This window comes from Cydia amplana, chromosome 16, assembly GCF_948474715.1.
Source record: "Cydia amplana chromosome 16, ilCydAmpl1.1, whole genome shotgun sequence".
Taxonomy (NCBI): domain Eukaryota; kingdom Metazoa; phylum Arthropoda; class Insecta; order Lepidoptera; family Tortricidae; genus Cydia; species Cydia amplana.
Window position 1 is genome coordinate 3,053,845 of NC_086084.1, and position 13,874 is coordinate 3,067,718.

General features: G+C 38.3%; 1 protein-coding gene across 1 annotated transcript in view; it reads right to left on the bottom strand.

Annotated features, from left to right (window-relative positions):
* The window catches only part of LOC134655442 (uncharacterized), a 32,912-nt gene that overhangs the window by 1,537 nt on the left and 17,501 nt on the right, over positions 1 to 13,874 (bottom strand). Inside the window, exons 12-20 of the mRNA XM_063510911.1 lie at positions 13,564 to 13,689; positions 13,378 to 13,465; positions 12,924 to 13,048; positions 10,884 to 11,107; positions 5,748 to 5,825; positions 5,336 to 5,370; positions 4,761 to 4,828; positions 2,760 to 2,905; positions 399 to 510 (exon numbers count right to left, since the gene is read on the bottom strand). Of these exons, the coding sequence (XP_063366981.1) occupies positions 399 to 510; positions 2,760 to 2,905; positions 4,761 to 4,828; positions 5,336 to 5,370; positions 5,748 to 5,825; positions 10,884 to 11,107; positions 12,924 to 13,048; positions 13,378 to 13,465; positions 13,564 to 13,689 (1,002 nt within the window). The remainder of the gene's footprint in view (positions 1 to 398; positions 511 to 2,759; positions 2,906 to 4,760; positions 4,829 to 5,335; positions 5,371 to 5,747; positions 5,826 to 10,883; positions 11,108 to 12,923; positions 13,049 to 13,377; positions 13,466 to 13,563; positions 13,690 to 13,874) is intronic.

Genomic DNA, 13,874 nt, shown 5'->3' on the forward strand with positions numbered 1-13,874 from the left:
TAACAAGTGGTTAAATCTGAATCGGGCTTCTTGGGTCCTCCAGCGCGATGGGCATCTATTCCTTAAATCTTGTGCTCGATTGCGGTTGAATTCATGGCGTCCATTGTGTGATGGCACCCTGTGTAATTGCAGCACTCGCACCAACGTAGGGCCACCCCTGGGGGCCTAGCCAAGATGACCATCGATGATAGAAAACGACAATCAAAACTTAAATAATGTATGGAAATAGTCATGAGACTTTTCGTACCTAGCATCTGTCATTCCGATGTATTTTAACTTTTAGTTTAGCGTATGTCAATGTACGATTATCATCTTAGCTAGGCCCCTGGAAAGAAGGCCCCGTAAGGAGCGTATAAGATACGGACTGGTAATGATTATGATTTATTATTAACATTCACCTGCCACACTCCCAGAGTGACTAAGGCGGCCAGCAGCCAGTCTTTAGTGGCTAGAAGGATGCATCCAAACAACATGGCGTCCAGTGTTGCCAACGTCCATTCTTCACCCCACCTGTCAAAGGATATTAAATACTTATTAAAAATAATGAGCAGAGCGTTTAAAGAACAACTTCAAACCCGATTTCTGTTTTATTCATAAAAAAAAATCTCTTCTCTATTAAATTCAGTTAAAAAGTGTTCTATGTCAACCGCATCATAATATTGATTCAGTTTTGAAAACACCTTGGTATATCTATACTATACTTATATAAACTGCTTAAAATATAACCATTACGGTGCCTAGTTAGGTACAAAGAAATTAGATTCAGTCGTATGTACAACCAATCAAAAAATAAAAGATAGGTAAAGTAACTTACAAAGTAATTTTTTTCGTGTATTCTGGTTAGTCCTAAATTTGACACACTATATAGATAGGTAGAGTTAGACCAAGAAAAGTCTGCAGCGATTTTGATAGCCCACGCAGTGCAAGTGTTATTTACACGTCATAAATTCATAGAAGTTTGACGTTTAAAATGACACTTGCACTGCGTGGGCTATCAAAATCGCTGCAGACTTTTCTCGGTCTGACTCTACCTACATATATGTTATGCAAACTAAGACAGTCAGGCCCCGTAGCCAACATGCCAATCGCTAACGCTCCGTAGCGAACGTCACTGTCACACTAATATGGAAGAGATAGATAGACACAAAACGATTCGATGGCGAATCGATATAGCGATCGTCACCTTGGCTGATCCGCCAGATCTCAAAACTCATTCGCCAAGATACCAATGACATATAGACATCCCCATTATGTTACATCACTGTCTTAACCAGAACTCGTTCTCCAATATATTTACCTCGTTCAACATACCTTACATACCTACGATAGAACACCATTTAACGAGAAAGAACACAGATTAAAGACCCTTCTATATTGGCGGAAAAGAGGGGGAGGGGATATTATAGCCCCGGGGCTCATTCCGGCCGTTATAAAACCTACAATGGCCATCCTGACATCGACCTTGCCGATAAATTGCAGGTGCTTGAAGGTCACAATAAAAGCTACACAGAAGCTTCTCATAGAACGCCGGAGTAGATACATATAAATCATAAATAATAAATCATGTATTTATTTGTAAACATAGGTTTTCATAGATCACACAATTGTATATAATATAAGGTTTCACTATGTTTAGCCATAGGGCATACAAATATTGACCAGATGGTGCATGCATATTCACAAACTTAATTTATAAAAAAATATAATTTAATAATTTACATTCTCACATATACCTACCTACTTAACTAATATTCTGATTCAGACAGGTATTCTCCGATCGAGTAGTATACGCTTTCCTAACTAAAAATGTAAACAGATTCTTCTTGAATACTCCTGTCATCTAATTTAGTAATATCGTCTGGCAGTTTGTTATAAAGTTTAGGGGACATTCTAATATCCATAAATATGTAGTTATTTAGGCTAATCCAACGGGCTACTAAGCAACTAAGCTAATCCTTTTTAGGGTTCCGTAGCCAAATGGCAAAAAACGGAACCCTTATAGATTCGTCATGTCTGTCTGTCTGTCTGTCCGTCTGTCTGTCCGTCCGTATGTCACAGCCACTTTTCTCCGAAACTATAAGAACTATACTGTTGAAACTTGGTAAGTAGATGTATTCTGTGAACCGCATTAAGATTTTCACACAAAAATAGAAAAAAAACAATAAATTTTTGGGGTTCCCCATACTTCGAACTGAAACTCAAAATTTTTTTTTTCATCAAACCCATACGTGTGGGGTATCTATGGATAGGTCTTCAAAAATGATATTGAGGTTTCTAATATAATTTTTTTCCTAACTGAATAGTTTGCGCGAGAGACACTTCCAAAGTGGTAAAATGTGTGTCCCCCCCCCTGTAACTTCTAAAATAAGAGAATGATAAAACTAAAAAAAATATATGATGTACATTACCATGTAAACTTCCACCGAAAATTGGTTTGAACGAGATCTAGTAAGTAGTTTTTTTTTATACGTCTTAAATCGCCTAAATACGGAACCCTTCATGGGCGAGTCCGACTCGCACTTGGCCGCTTTTTTCAACATCCTTAAACCTTACCCAGTTTTATATTCCTTATGTCAGAAAAAAGGATAAATTGAAAAAAACGCACTGTCTCGGGAGAGACTTGAATTCGTGACTCCGGGATACCAGCTCGTCACTCTACCAATTAAGCTAATGAGACTTCCCCGTTAACAGCAAATATTTATTTAGGTACTGCTTCGATAAAAACTATTTTTGACGAGAAAGAAGAAAATGTCACCTACCAACTGAGGGCGTAACACGAAGGCATGCTGTCGGGGTCATACAGAAGTGCACTGGTGTTGCCAGCCTCTCGAGCCACCAGTTCCACGTCCAGCAGTCGCTCCAGCACTGTCCGCTCGCTGGCAACCCAGCTGAGACCATCTAGAGCCTGATGATAGAAAAAGACGAATGGTTACTATAAAACATTGGTCAATATGGCTAATTCCGTCATAGAGGCTAATTCCGTTCACGAGCGTACACTTCTTTGATTTTCAATCGTAGAAAAAATAACCATCTGCTTTTGATTGCTGAATCTAAAAGCAATTAAGTAGCTGCTTTGTCGATGAAATTATGAATTTTCTTCGTTGTTCGAGAAAAACGCTAGTATACGGAATAAAGCAAAAAAAAAGTCAGAAATTATAGTCAAAGTCCGACAGTCGCACTTCAGTCGCGAAACGCCCCTCACAAAAGGATAAGTGAACGCGACGTCAAGGTCACTGAGATCCCATCTTGTAGTATGGATAAAACAAGAAAATTGCATTTTTGTCCGTGAAATATTGCGTTTATGTATATCTATAGTTGCTATACAATATTTTTTGGATAAAATGTAAGGAATCGAATGGTACCCTTACTTTTATCGTTTTTGGAAGTTAAAAAAAAACTTAAATTTTGAAACTTTCAAGTCCTGTATTTTTGTAACATTTCCGTATTTTATTTTAATATCCACATTATTGTGATAAATTGCTCATTTGCTATCTATTTGACTAGATTTTGTTATAAAATTCAACATGTGTCATCATCCCTATATAGGCAAGAGAGTGACTATTAACATAATCTACCTACAAAAACATTGCAGACGCTCGAAGTCGCCATAATTGGCAAAATTAATTCGAAATAGAGCAAGATAGCGTCCTTTATTATTCCATTCTTGGTATAATTGAAACATTACCTACTTAAAATTGCATTTTAATCTGCTTGCCCTTGGCTTCAAGTTAGACCCTAATAAAAAATAAAGCTAAGTTAAAACTTATTGACTTATTAAACGAAGTCACCTTATTCCTATCTTCGAAACAAAAAACTAGATTCATTTTAATAAAATAGTCCTTAAAGCAAATTTCTTAGATAAGACTAAAAGAAAAAGGATTTTATCTTTTTTTTTAATCTTACACTTTAATTAAAATAAGTAATTTGAAGAAACGTTCAGCAGATTTTTGTAGTGGCAGGCTACGAGCATTAAACATTTCAGTCGTTCGTTGAGTTCTTAGAGATACGACGTAAAAATTATTAGTTTCCGAAAATGTAACTTAGATGAGTTTTATATATTTTATTCGTCTTTTTATACTGTAAATTTGATCGAAATTAGAACCTATTATAAGTATTATAATAACTAAGTTTAATTATAATTCAGAAAGGTCGCTTAACAAGATTGCCTGATAGGCAAATTAAAGTAATTTTCTTAAGAGTCAAACGAAACTATATACCTACCGCCGCTCAACCGCCGCTCACCGCTCAACCTTACGCTCTTATTAAAACGACATGAAATTTGGCATGAACATTCAAGAACCTAACTGATCAAATGTATATCTATGTCTAATACTATTTTTTGTTGATAAAAATTGTTATACAAAGAAACTGGATCGAGTAGAAGTTTTGTACCTACATATATGTAAAGCTATAGTTCGTTTTTTTAGCATTAGAAAAATACTAGCGATCTTGACGTGTCTTTTAATTGAAAAACGCTTTTTAAAAATCAGTAACTATTACTTTTGAAAGCAAAATAATATAAATAATCGTATATGATTTATAATTGTTACATATTTGCCGTGACTTATTTTTCAAAAGTTTAGTGTTTTTCAATAAAAAGACACGTCAACATCGCGTAGCCTTTTTAAAATGCTAAAAAATTGACCTATATATATAGATCGTAACTTTGATTGTATGGGTGCGGCTTTATAGTGACGGGTTCGTGTGACTCTTAAACTTCCATATTTACTAACAAAAATACTAAAATTGTCATATTGTACCCTCTCAAAAAACGCAGCTAAAAACCTCGAGAGAAGCGCTTGTCGCGTCTCATGCTCGTCCATAGCTCCTGGGATCAGAAAAAATAACATGATTTAACAAGCCTTTCCTTTCCTAGCCTCTTCGGTCAGAGTGCGCTTTCTCTGTGTAGGGGTTGAATTTCAATGGAAGATAAATCGTCAGATGACAAGCAAAACTCATTAATTACCACCACAAGTTCATAGCCATAGTGACCCATATTAGTACCAAAATAAGGTCGATTTTTGTTTCATTATTTTTTAGTAATTAGTGAGTTTTGTCATTTGCGTCAATATACTTAGGAGGTATCGATATGCGAGTAAGTAAATATAGATTACAGCCAATATACGCCGCATTGCTGGGCACAGGCCTACTCTCATACGCGGGAGGGTATTTTTTTATAATAATTATTATTTTTAAATATTTAAGATTTATGTATTCAGATCAAAACCATTTTCAAATAAATAAATAAAACAAAGGTGGTCTAGAAGGGTTCGCTTTTTGTTCTACCGCCTGTTGTTGTTACCTAATTATTATAATAATATTTATTAAACCTTACCTAGTCCAGCGGTCGCCAGCTGCTTGTAAACGTTCCTAAACAATAATTACAACATATAACATAGTTAGATAGGTACCTATAGTATACCGTACGAGATTCCGAAATTGGCTACTTTCCTACTAGTCAAATCAGCTTCATTTTTAGAACTGTCAAAACGATTTTCTAATATGGAATTTATATGAAAACGTGTGTAGTGACGTCACGGCCAACTCACCTACTTTTTATATTTCAATCCAATTAAATAGAAATAGTATTTAAAAATAACAGCTATCTATGTTTTTCTAATAATTTTCTGGTGCTTTATTTCGTGCACGGTATGAAATAATTTATTTTAAATAGAGGAAAGTACCAAATTATGTGAATTAAATGAACTTAAATGGTGATATTAGTGATTCTGCAAGAAGTTACCAACCTGAGTTGCGGCGCGCACACGACTCGACACGCCTCCAGCGGGCCCGACATGGTTTTGGCATCCGGGGACCCATTGTTTCTGCCAACAATATTTTAATTTTTAGTATATATATATATATATATATATATATATATATAGAACAAACATGGTTAAACCCTTTTGATAAAAAAAACAAAGGACGTATAGCTTCTACCTGCCCAGAGACCTATAAAAAGGTCTCCTGATCCATTCTAATTTGAACTTTGTGTTGACAAAATAAAATTTCATTTTGCTTGGCAAGGTTTGACGTATGGGCGGCTAAAGGTTAAAAAAAATACATATTGAAATCTTCCCTACATATGTAAATCGGATAACTATGCAATATTATGATAACATGGAGCTGATCTGATGATGGAAACAGTTGGTGGCCATGGGAACTCTGGTGGTGAACTGGGTGACAAAACAACGCAAAATAATTGTGTTTAGGATTGTCTCGATGAGTATTATGTAGTTGGTCTATGGAAAGAAAAGTACAGTCAGCGATAAAAGCTTGTACCAAAAATGATTTTTTTGCCAAAAACTTATCAGACAACCTTGTACATTGTAGTAACATGAGAGCGGAGCAAATCTTGAGTTTAAGACGGCCATAACATAACACTTCGCCATCACTGGACAAAAGGAGATAAAAATATAATTGCCTACAAGTGGGAGTGGGATGGTTTACAACTGTTGCAAACAAGTGCGAGAGCCATTGATAAGTTGGGGCTTTACTATTTCTATTATTGCATATTCGTTATTTTTGTCTTAGAAGGAAATTGACAAATATATATTACAAATACAAAAACGAATTTTGAATATTTATCATTCAAAATCATCATTTAAAAGTCAATTCTACCAGTAAACATAAGAACACAACTCAAAATTTTCATTTGATTACTGTTCCTCACATGTGAATAAAATGCAACTTTGCTATCTGTTTTTGAACAATCAAGACTTTACCAGTTGGTGTGGTGAAGTAACTTAGCTATTTCCCTTTAGTCAGTTACATAATAAACTAAATAAGTTTTACTATATTATCAATCTCAAAGGATAGTTTCATATCATTCAATTCAGCCGATCGAATTTATATAGAACAGTCTCTTTTCGCGAATTCGAGATCGGTACTTACCATAGCACAGCCTCGTCAGGCCCACGGTCATACCGTAGAACAAATTCCCGCAATGTAAAACCATTTTGAATTGGAACAGGGGGCCGATTTTTGAATTTCAATCGCTCGATTTCGTCACTCCTAAATCGGTGGAAAACGGCGAAATGCTAATTTTTGAAATACGAGTGATAGAAATTTGGAATCGAGTGGTATTGACCACTCCTTTTCAATTCTATTAGTAGAATATATATGCCTAGTAGTGGAGATATTACTGAACGAAATACACGAAATCGAGCGGTCGAATTTCAAAAATCGGCCCCCGCGTTGCATTTCTTTTGTTTCGTTCGATTTCAAAACAAAATAAATTCAACCATATTTCCTTCACTATTGATTTCAATTTCAAATAGCATTTTTTTGTATGTTGGGAGGACAGAGTACCTATTATACATTGATGTCGCAAAGTACAACATGCTGTATGAAATTCGACCTCATTTCGTATGCTGCCAGAGTTTTGTCGCTTTTACGCTAAAAGGTATTTTCAATACCAAATAGTGCTCGGCGCTATGAATAGAATCTTTCAATGAACAGGCAGCTTTACCGACGACAGTTAAAGGGTAGTTTACGAGCCGTGACCGTTGTTACCGAGTACTATTGACACGGTGACCCGAGATACTTCGATCGTGTATACGTATATACATTCTCTTAGTTGTAGTGAGAGCGAGTCGAGCTCTTGGTAGAACCTGCATGCGTACCTACAGTAAATTGCAGAGATAACTGACTCCCTTCATAGAAATTTGTTTGCAGTGGGGGTCAGTTATCTCTGCAACTTACTGTAGGTACTTAGCGTGACTTTAGGCCGCCTTAACACCTGTAAGTTTTACTTACGTAAGTAGGGACAAAGCTATTTGTTAGAATGAGATAACGATATTCATCTCTAATTCTGTGGTATAGCTTTGTCCCTACTTACGTAAGTAAAGCTTACAGATGTAAAGGCGGCTTTACTCAGTCTATTAGAAGAGTAGTCGGACCAACTAACTTTACATCGACTTGACAGTGACAGTGTGGCAGGTGTCACTAGGTACAAACGTCAAGAAAATTATTATTATTATATTATGTTTGTAGTGGCGGCGCCACACTTTGTCACAGGAAAATCTGCATCACAAATAATGCCGAAATGCCGCGCATAGCATACGCTACCTCGTCTTGAATTTTGCACCTTGTTCGCAGCAGTTCTATAGCAGACACAAGTGACATTTCGGTAGAATAGATGAAATAGGTAGTTATTTTCGATACAAGTGCGAAAAATAGGAAATTCGCACGGGTATCGTACGAACGTTTTTCAGTACATATGTCCCTTTAAATTTCGACGTAGTTACGTATTGTGCTTATTATAGCACCGGTATCGTAATGGTAGCACCAGATGTACTGTAATAAATATTATGTGTGCGAGCTTGGCCGTAGTCTACTCGTACAGACATCTCTTCTACTAGCTGCCGTATTCGAACTTCAAGATATTCACAAGAGAAGAGACGACACGTACTAGATCCATACTAGATCCATACTAGATCCATGTACGTTATAGTTTAGGTTTCAATTCAACTAGTTCTCTTTTGCAGCTCCATTCGGGCAACCAATGTCATTTTTACTTTATATTGTGTTAGATATCTATTAGATGTGAATTTGATCTCTAAGTCATATCTTGTGGAAATCGTTCAAGAGTATCTCCAGAATCGCATAAATATCAAATATTACAGGTTAGATCTTAAACATATCGTTATCGTATCTTGGTGATATCGAAAAGATATCTAGTAGATGTCTATTTCAAAATCCGAATCGGGCCCTAGTATTTATGACGAGTGGGCAGTTATGTCTCGCACAGTCGTCTTCCGCGGTTCGTGCCATGTTCATTGTTCGTCCACTTGATCCTAGTAATAAATGGCTCTTCTCAAGTACCTAGGTATACTCAGTGGCGTGCACTTCATAAAGGCAAAAAGGCACTGCCTACCCTACTATAATTCCGATAATTCCTTTTAAACTACTTAATTTAATTTATACTTGATCGTATCTGTAATCAATAAAACATTCTAAAATTTAATAAGCGCTCCATCTACCGGTGTCCGTTGTCGTTATCTATAATTCTACGCGACGAAGTTTACACCACGCGGGCCACGCGGCACTAGCGCCGCTGTGCGCCTGCCGCCTTGCACGGCAAAGACAGAAAACATTTCGGTCTAAACCTTTCTATGTGTGCATGTCCGTGAGTCGTAGTTACGCGGTAACAGTTTAGTGGGCCTTCCTATAAATACGAGCACACAATGATACAAGTAACGCACACATTTAGACGCTGATAGGCAGCGCCTATCGTTTGAATCCTTAACGATGACGGCCGGAGGTTTCCGAATACTTCCGATGCGATGCATGATTACGTGACTATTTTAAAAAGTAGCATTTGTTATGGTAACTTAGTACAAAGACGAGACTACTTTTTTATTCGTTTAGTTTATTTAGGTAAGTTTATTTATTTACATTTTTTATTCGGCCGCCATTGTTTGTTTGTTTTGGTGAGATAACGATAACAGTTACCGGCAATTAGAATAATTGTGATTAATGAAAATATGGATATTTTGAATTGTGAACGTTGTACGGTGTGTGTGTGTGTGTGTGTACCGAATATTAAAAATTATGCATATTGAAAGCTTTCTTTTAGCAAAAAAAAGTGATTGAAAAGGGCCGGTGAACATCGGAGTTGCAGTTAACACAAACAAGTGGTAAAGTAAAATCAATCACTTTTCATATATTTGCCGTGGTTAATTACATAATTACGTACGTCATTATTAACCGACTTGACAAGGATGTGAAACCATGACGGATTTTTGTTGGTAAGCTAGTAAGACTGTTAGTAGCTCTTATTTTAAGGGTTCCGTACCCAAAGGGTAAAAACGGGACCCTATTACTAAGACTCCGCTGTCCGTCCGTCCGTCTGTCTGTCACCAGGCTCTATCTCATGAACCGTGATAGCTAGGCAGTTGAAATTTTCACAGATGATGTATTTATGTTGCCGCTATAACAACAAATACTAAAAACAGAATATAATAAATATTTAAGTGGTGTTCACATACAACAAACGTGATTTTTTTTGCCGTTTTTGTGTAATGGTACGGGACGCTTCGTGCGCGAGTCCGACTCGCACTTGGCCGGTTTTTTTTTGCCTACCCAGTCTCAAATCTCTGTGCACGCCACTGGGTATACTTAGTTATTTCTCGACATCTCGTCGATTCTATAGGGATGTGTATGCTTATATTGACACAACATCCTTTCCTTTGTTAGTATAAAGCTTAAAATTATTTTATACCAATTTTGTAGTATATAGGTACTTATTTTGTAGTATATCTATCTAATACCTTTAAACGAGCAATTCTTGTTTATTTATTTATATATATATATATATATTTCGGGGATCTCGGAAACGGCTCTAACGATTTCGATGAAATTTGCTATACGGGGGTTTTCGGGGGCGAAAAATCGATCTAGCTAGGTCTTATCTCTGGGAAAACGCGCATTTTCGAGTTTTTATATGTTTTCCGAGCGAAGCTCGGTCACCCAGATATTATAGGTACTTATATATAACTATAAGTGTTTAGAAGTAAGCATGTCGTTAAATTTATGCATTATATACATATTTTTTTACATAATAATACCATTTTTTGTTTACAAAAACCAATATACTTCCACATGATATACTTAAATACTTTTTCCTTGAAACTATGTATGAAATTACTAAATTTTTCCCATAAGAAACTATTTAAAATTGAAGCTTCGTATGATTCGTGTAAAATTGTCCAGAAGTTTTCTAAACCTTTTTGAAAACTGAGGGCCTACCGCGACCCACGATCGACCTGTTGTCTACCTGTCACACTTACGTACGAATTACAAGTGCGACAGAGAGGCAACACGTCGAACGTGTTTCGCGGTAGGCCCTCTCTATACAACTTTCATATCTATAAACTCACCTGCCGTGCACATAATGCGCATAAAACTCTTCTTGGAACACCAACAGCGAGAGCCCCACACCGTCGCACACGCGCGCTATGCCCAGCGTTGGGGACCCCACTATCCGGTCCCACACCCACTGGGCAAGCAGCACGGGGGCGTAGGCCGCCCACCACGCGAGTGTACCCACGGCCCAGGAGTAACTTGGGCTGTTGGGCAGGGAGAGTTGCCAGGGAGAAATAAGCTGGAAGAAAATGAGCAGTTAATATAAAGGCGCTATGCTCAGCTATGGAGATCCCACACCCACTGGGCAAGCAGCAAGGGGGCGTGGGCCGCCCACCACGCGAGTGTACCCATGGCCCAGGTATAACTTGGGCTGTTGGGCAGGGAGAGTTGCCAGGGAGAAATAAGCTGGAAGAAAATGAGCAGTTAATATAAAGGCGCTATGCTCAGCCAGGGGGGTGTCACTCCGCAGTTTAGGTACATTTGGCCGGCGCGCCCATCAGACAGGCGTATAGCAGTGGGCTGCCGCTCGGCGTGCACGATAGTCGTGTCACGTGGCGCTCGCGCAAAATTGAAAATACACAATGGCTTCGAAACTTACTCCGCGAGAATCAGACATGCTATTTTCGGATAAAACATGTATGTTTACATAATCAACGTTTGTAATTCCTACATATTTATCTTAAAAACAATAAATCAGTGGGTATAGGTATAAAAACTTGTCAAGTGATAACCCCGTGCCGACACTCACAGCTCGGTCATAAAACTGCGGCGCGCAAAGGAGATTCACGGTTCGTGCGCGGTTATAAGTTTCAATTTTGCTTGCAGGCGGCGATATAGGTGTAATTTTATACCTAAACCTGACTTTTGTGAAGGGGTGAATTTTCTGTACGGTAGTACTATTAGTTATTCTGTGGCTCAGCTATGGAGATCCCACACCCACTGGGCAAGCAGCAAGGGGGCGTAGGCCGCCCACCACGCGAGTGTACCCATGGCCCAAGTGTAACTTGTAAGTGTAACAGGGAGAGTTTTCACTCGTTGAAATATCCTATGTACCCAGCAGTCCTACAGTTTAGCGGCGCAATTCGGGAAATGAATTAGAGATTCACTAGATATGAAATAGTAAAGATATGTGACGTTTCACGGCAAAAGGTACCTTATGGCGGCTGGCGCTTACGCTATTATTAACGCCGCTCCAATATTCAGCCGGGGAAATGGTACCTTTTGTCGTGGAACGTCACATATCTTTACTATTGCATATCTAGTGAAGCTCTAATTCATTTCCCGAATCGCGCCGTAGGTGTAGTTGCGATTTTTTTTATATCTTAGGTAGTAGTAAATAAGTAGTCTAAGGGCCCGATTCGGATTTTGAACTAGACATCTATTAGACATCACCAAGATACGATAACGATAATTTTAAGATCTAGCCTGTCAAATTTGACATTTCCGCGATTCTGAAGATACTCTTGAACGATTTCCACAAAAATTATTACGATATTTTAACGTAAAAGTGTCATTTTTGCCTGAATTGAGCTGCAAAAGAGAACTAGTTGAAATGTAAACTACAACGTATCTAGTAAGTACATATCGTATCGTTCTCTAGTCTAGAACGGATCTTGTTTTCCGAATACCGCGGTAAGAGAATTTCTAACAATAACATTGATTGCCACACAATGGCTAAGGTATTTATTTTCAAATATTTAATTTGGCTCTACCCATTACGACCTTCAATCAAAAATTAGTATTTATCGTCTGGTGCTTAATTATCTACAATAAATATTCATATGCCAGTTTTGTTCGGTAAATAAGTGTTGTATCCGTCGACCTCACACATGTAAACAATCTGATTCGGTGACCGGAATAATTCAAATGTCCCATTTGTTGGTTACATCTCCATATGTGTTGATACATACATTGCTTAAATCCGCGCAAAACGTTATCCGAATTTGATTTATGATATTACGGAATAAATGCCAAATCAGCGTGGCAAATTTTGAAGACTTAGGTTATTTTGATATACGACGACGTACTAGATAGGTACAGATAATGAAACTTACATGCAAAATAATCAGAGCCAGCGGTACAGTAAACCCGGGGTTGGCTCGTCTCTTCGTCTGCATTGAGGACCATTCTCGAGCTACCATCATGGTCTTCCACAAATTGTTGTCAGCTGAGAGTGTATCTATTGACCGAAACAAAAAAATAGATGAATTGCTTAGATTCACGTCCTGTACTACTTACTCGAAAACTGACGAAAGTAAAACTTTTTAACACATGATTATAATTATATTTAAAGGCGTCGGCACACAGGCGCGTTTTCCGGGCGGGGCGTGAGCGGGGCGTAAGCGTTTTGTATGAAAAAGTGGCGCGCCCCGCTCACGCCGCGCCCGGAAAACGCCCCTGTGTGACGAAGCCTTAAGGTTGAAATCGCCCTCCTAGTCGTCAGATTGATAAAATTTAAGTCTAACTAAGTAATATTAATAAGTTTAAATTGGTTTAAATTTTACTCACCCTGGATTGGTGGATTATATTCTGACCAATCCAAAAAGAAAATGTCACAGCGGCATTGCCGCCAGTTTACCCAAGCCGCTTTGATAGCCTAAAAAATATACAAATCTTAAATAGTTTAACGAACCTCTAGCCGCCGCTATACGACAAAAACGACATCCTATAATAAATATACTGTATGGGATGTACCTTTAAGGATATAGATGAAACGACGAACGCCCTGATGATATGTTCTTCAGCGATCGCTGGCGGCAGCGCTAGCCCATGTGAGCCTGCCTCCGCAGCTAAAGCGTGCAGCGTCGCCAGCCACGCCGCCTGGTCAACAATCTTACCATAGTTAGTAACGCAGCGTACTACGTAGGCGAACAACACGCGAACGCGAAGCGATACGGCGCGGGGTGAATCAATCCTGTGATACCTATAGAAGTGTCCTACTTGAGCGATCTCGTTGCGAACGCGAACGCCGTGGGTCCGCCGCGCCGCTTCGCTTCGCGTTCGCG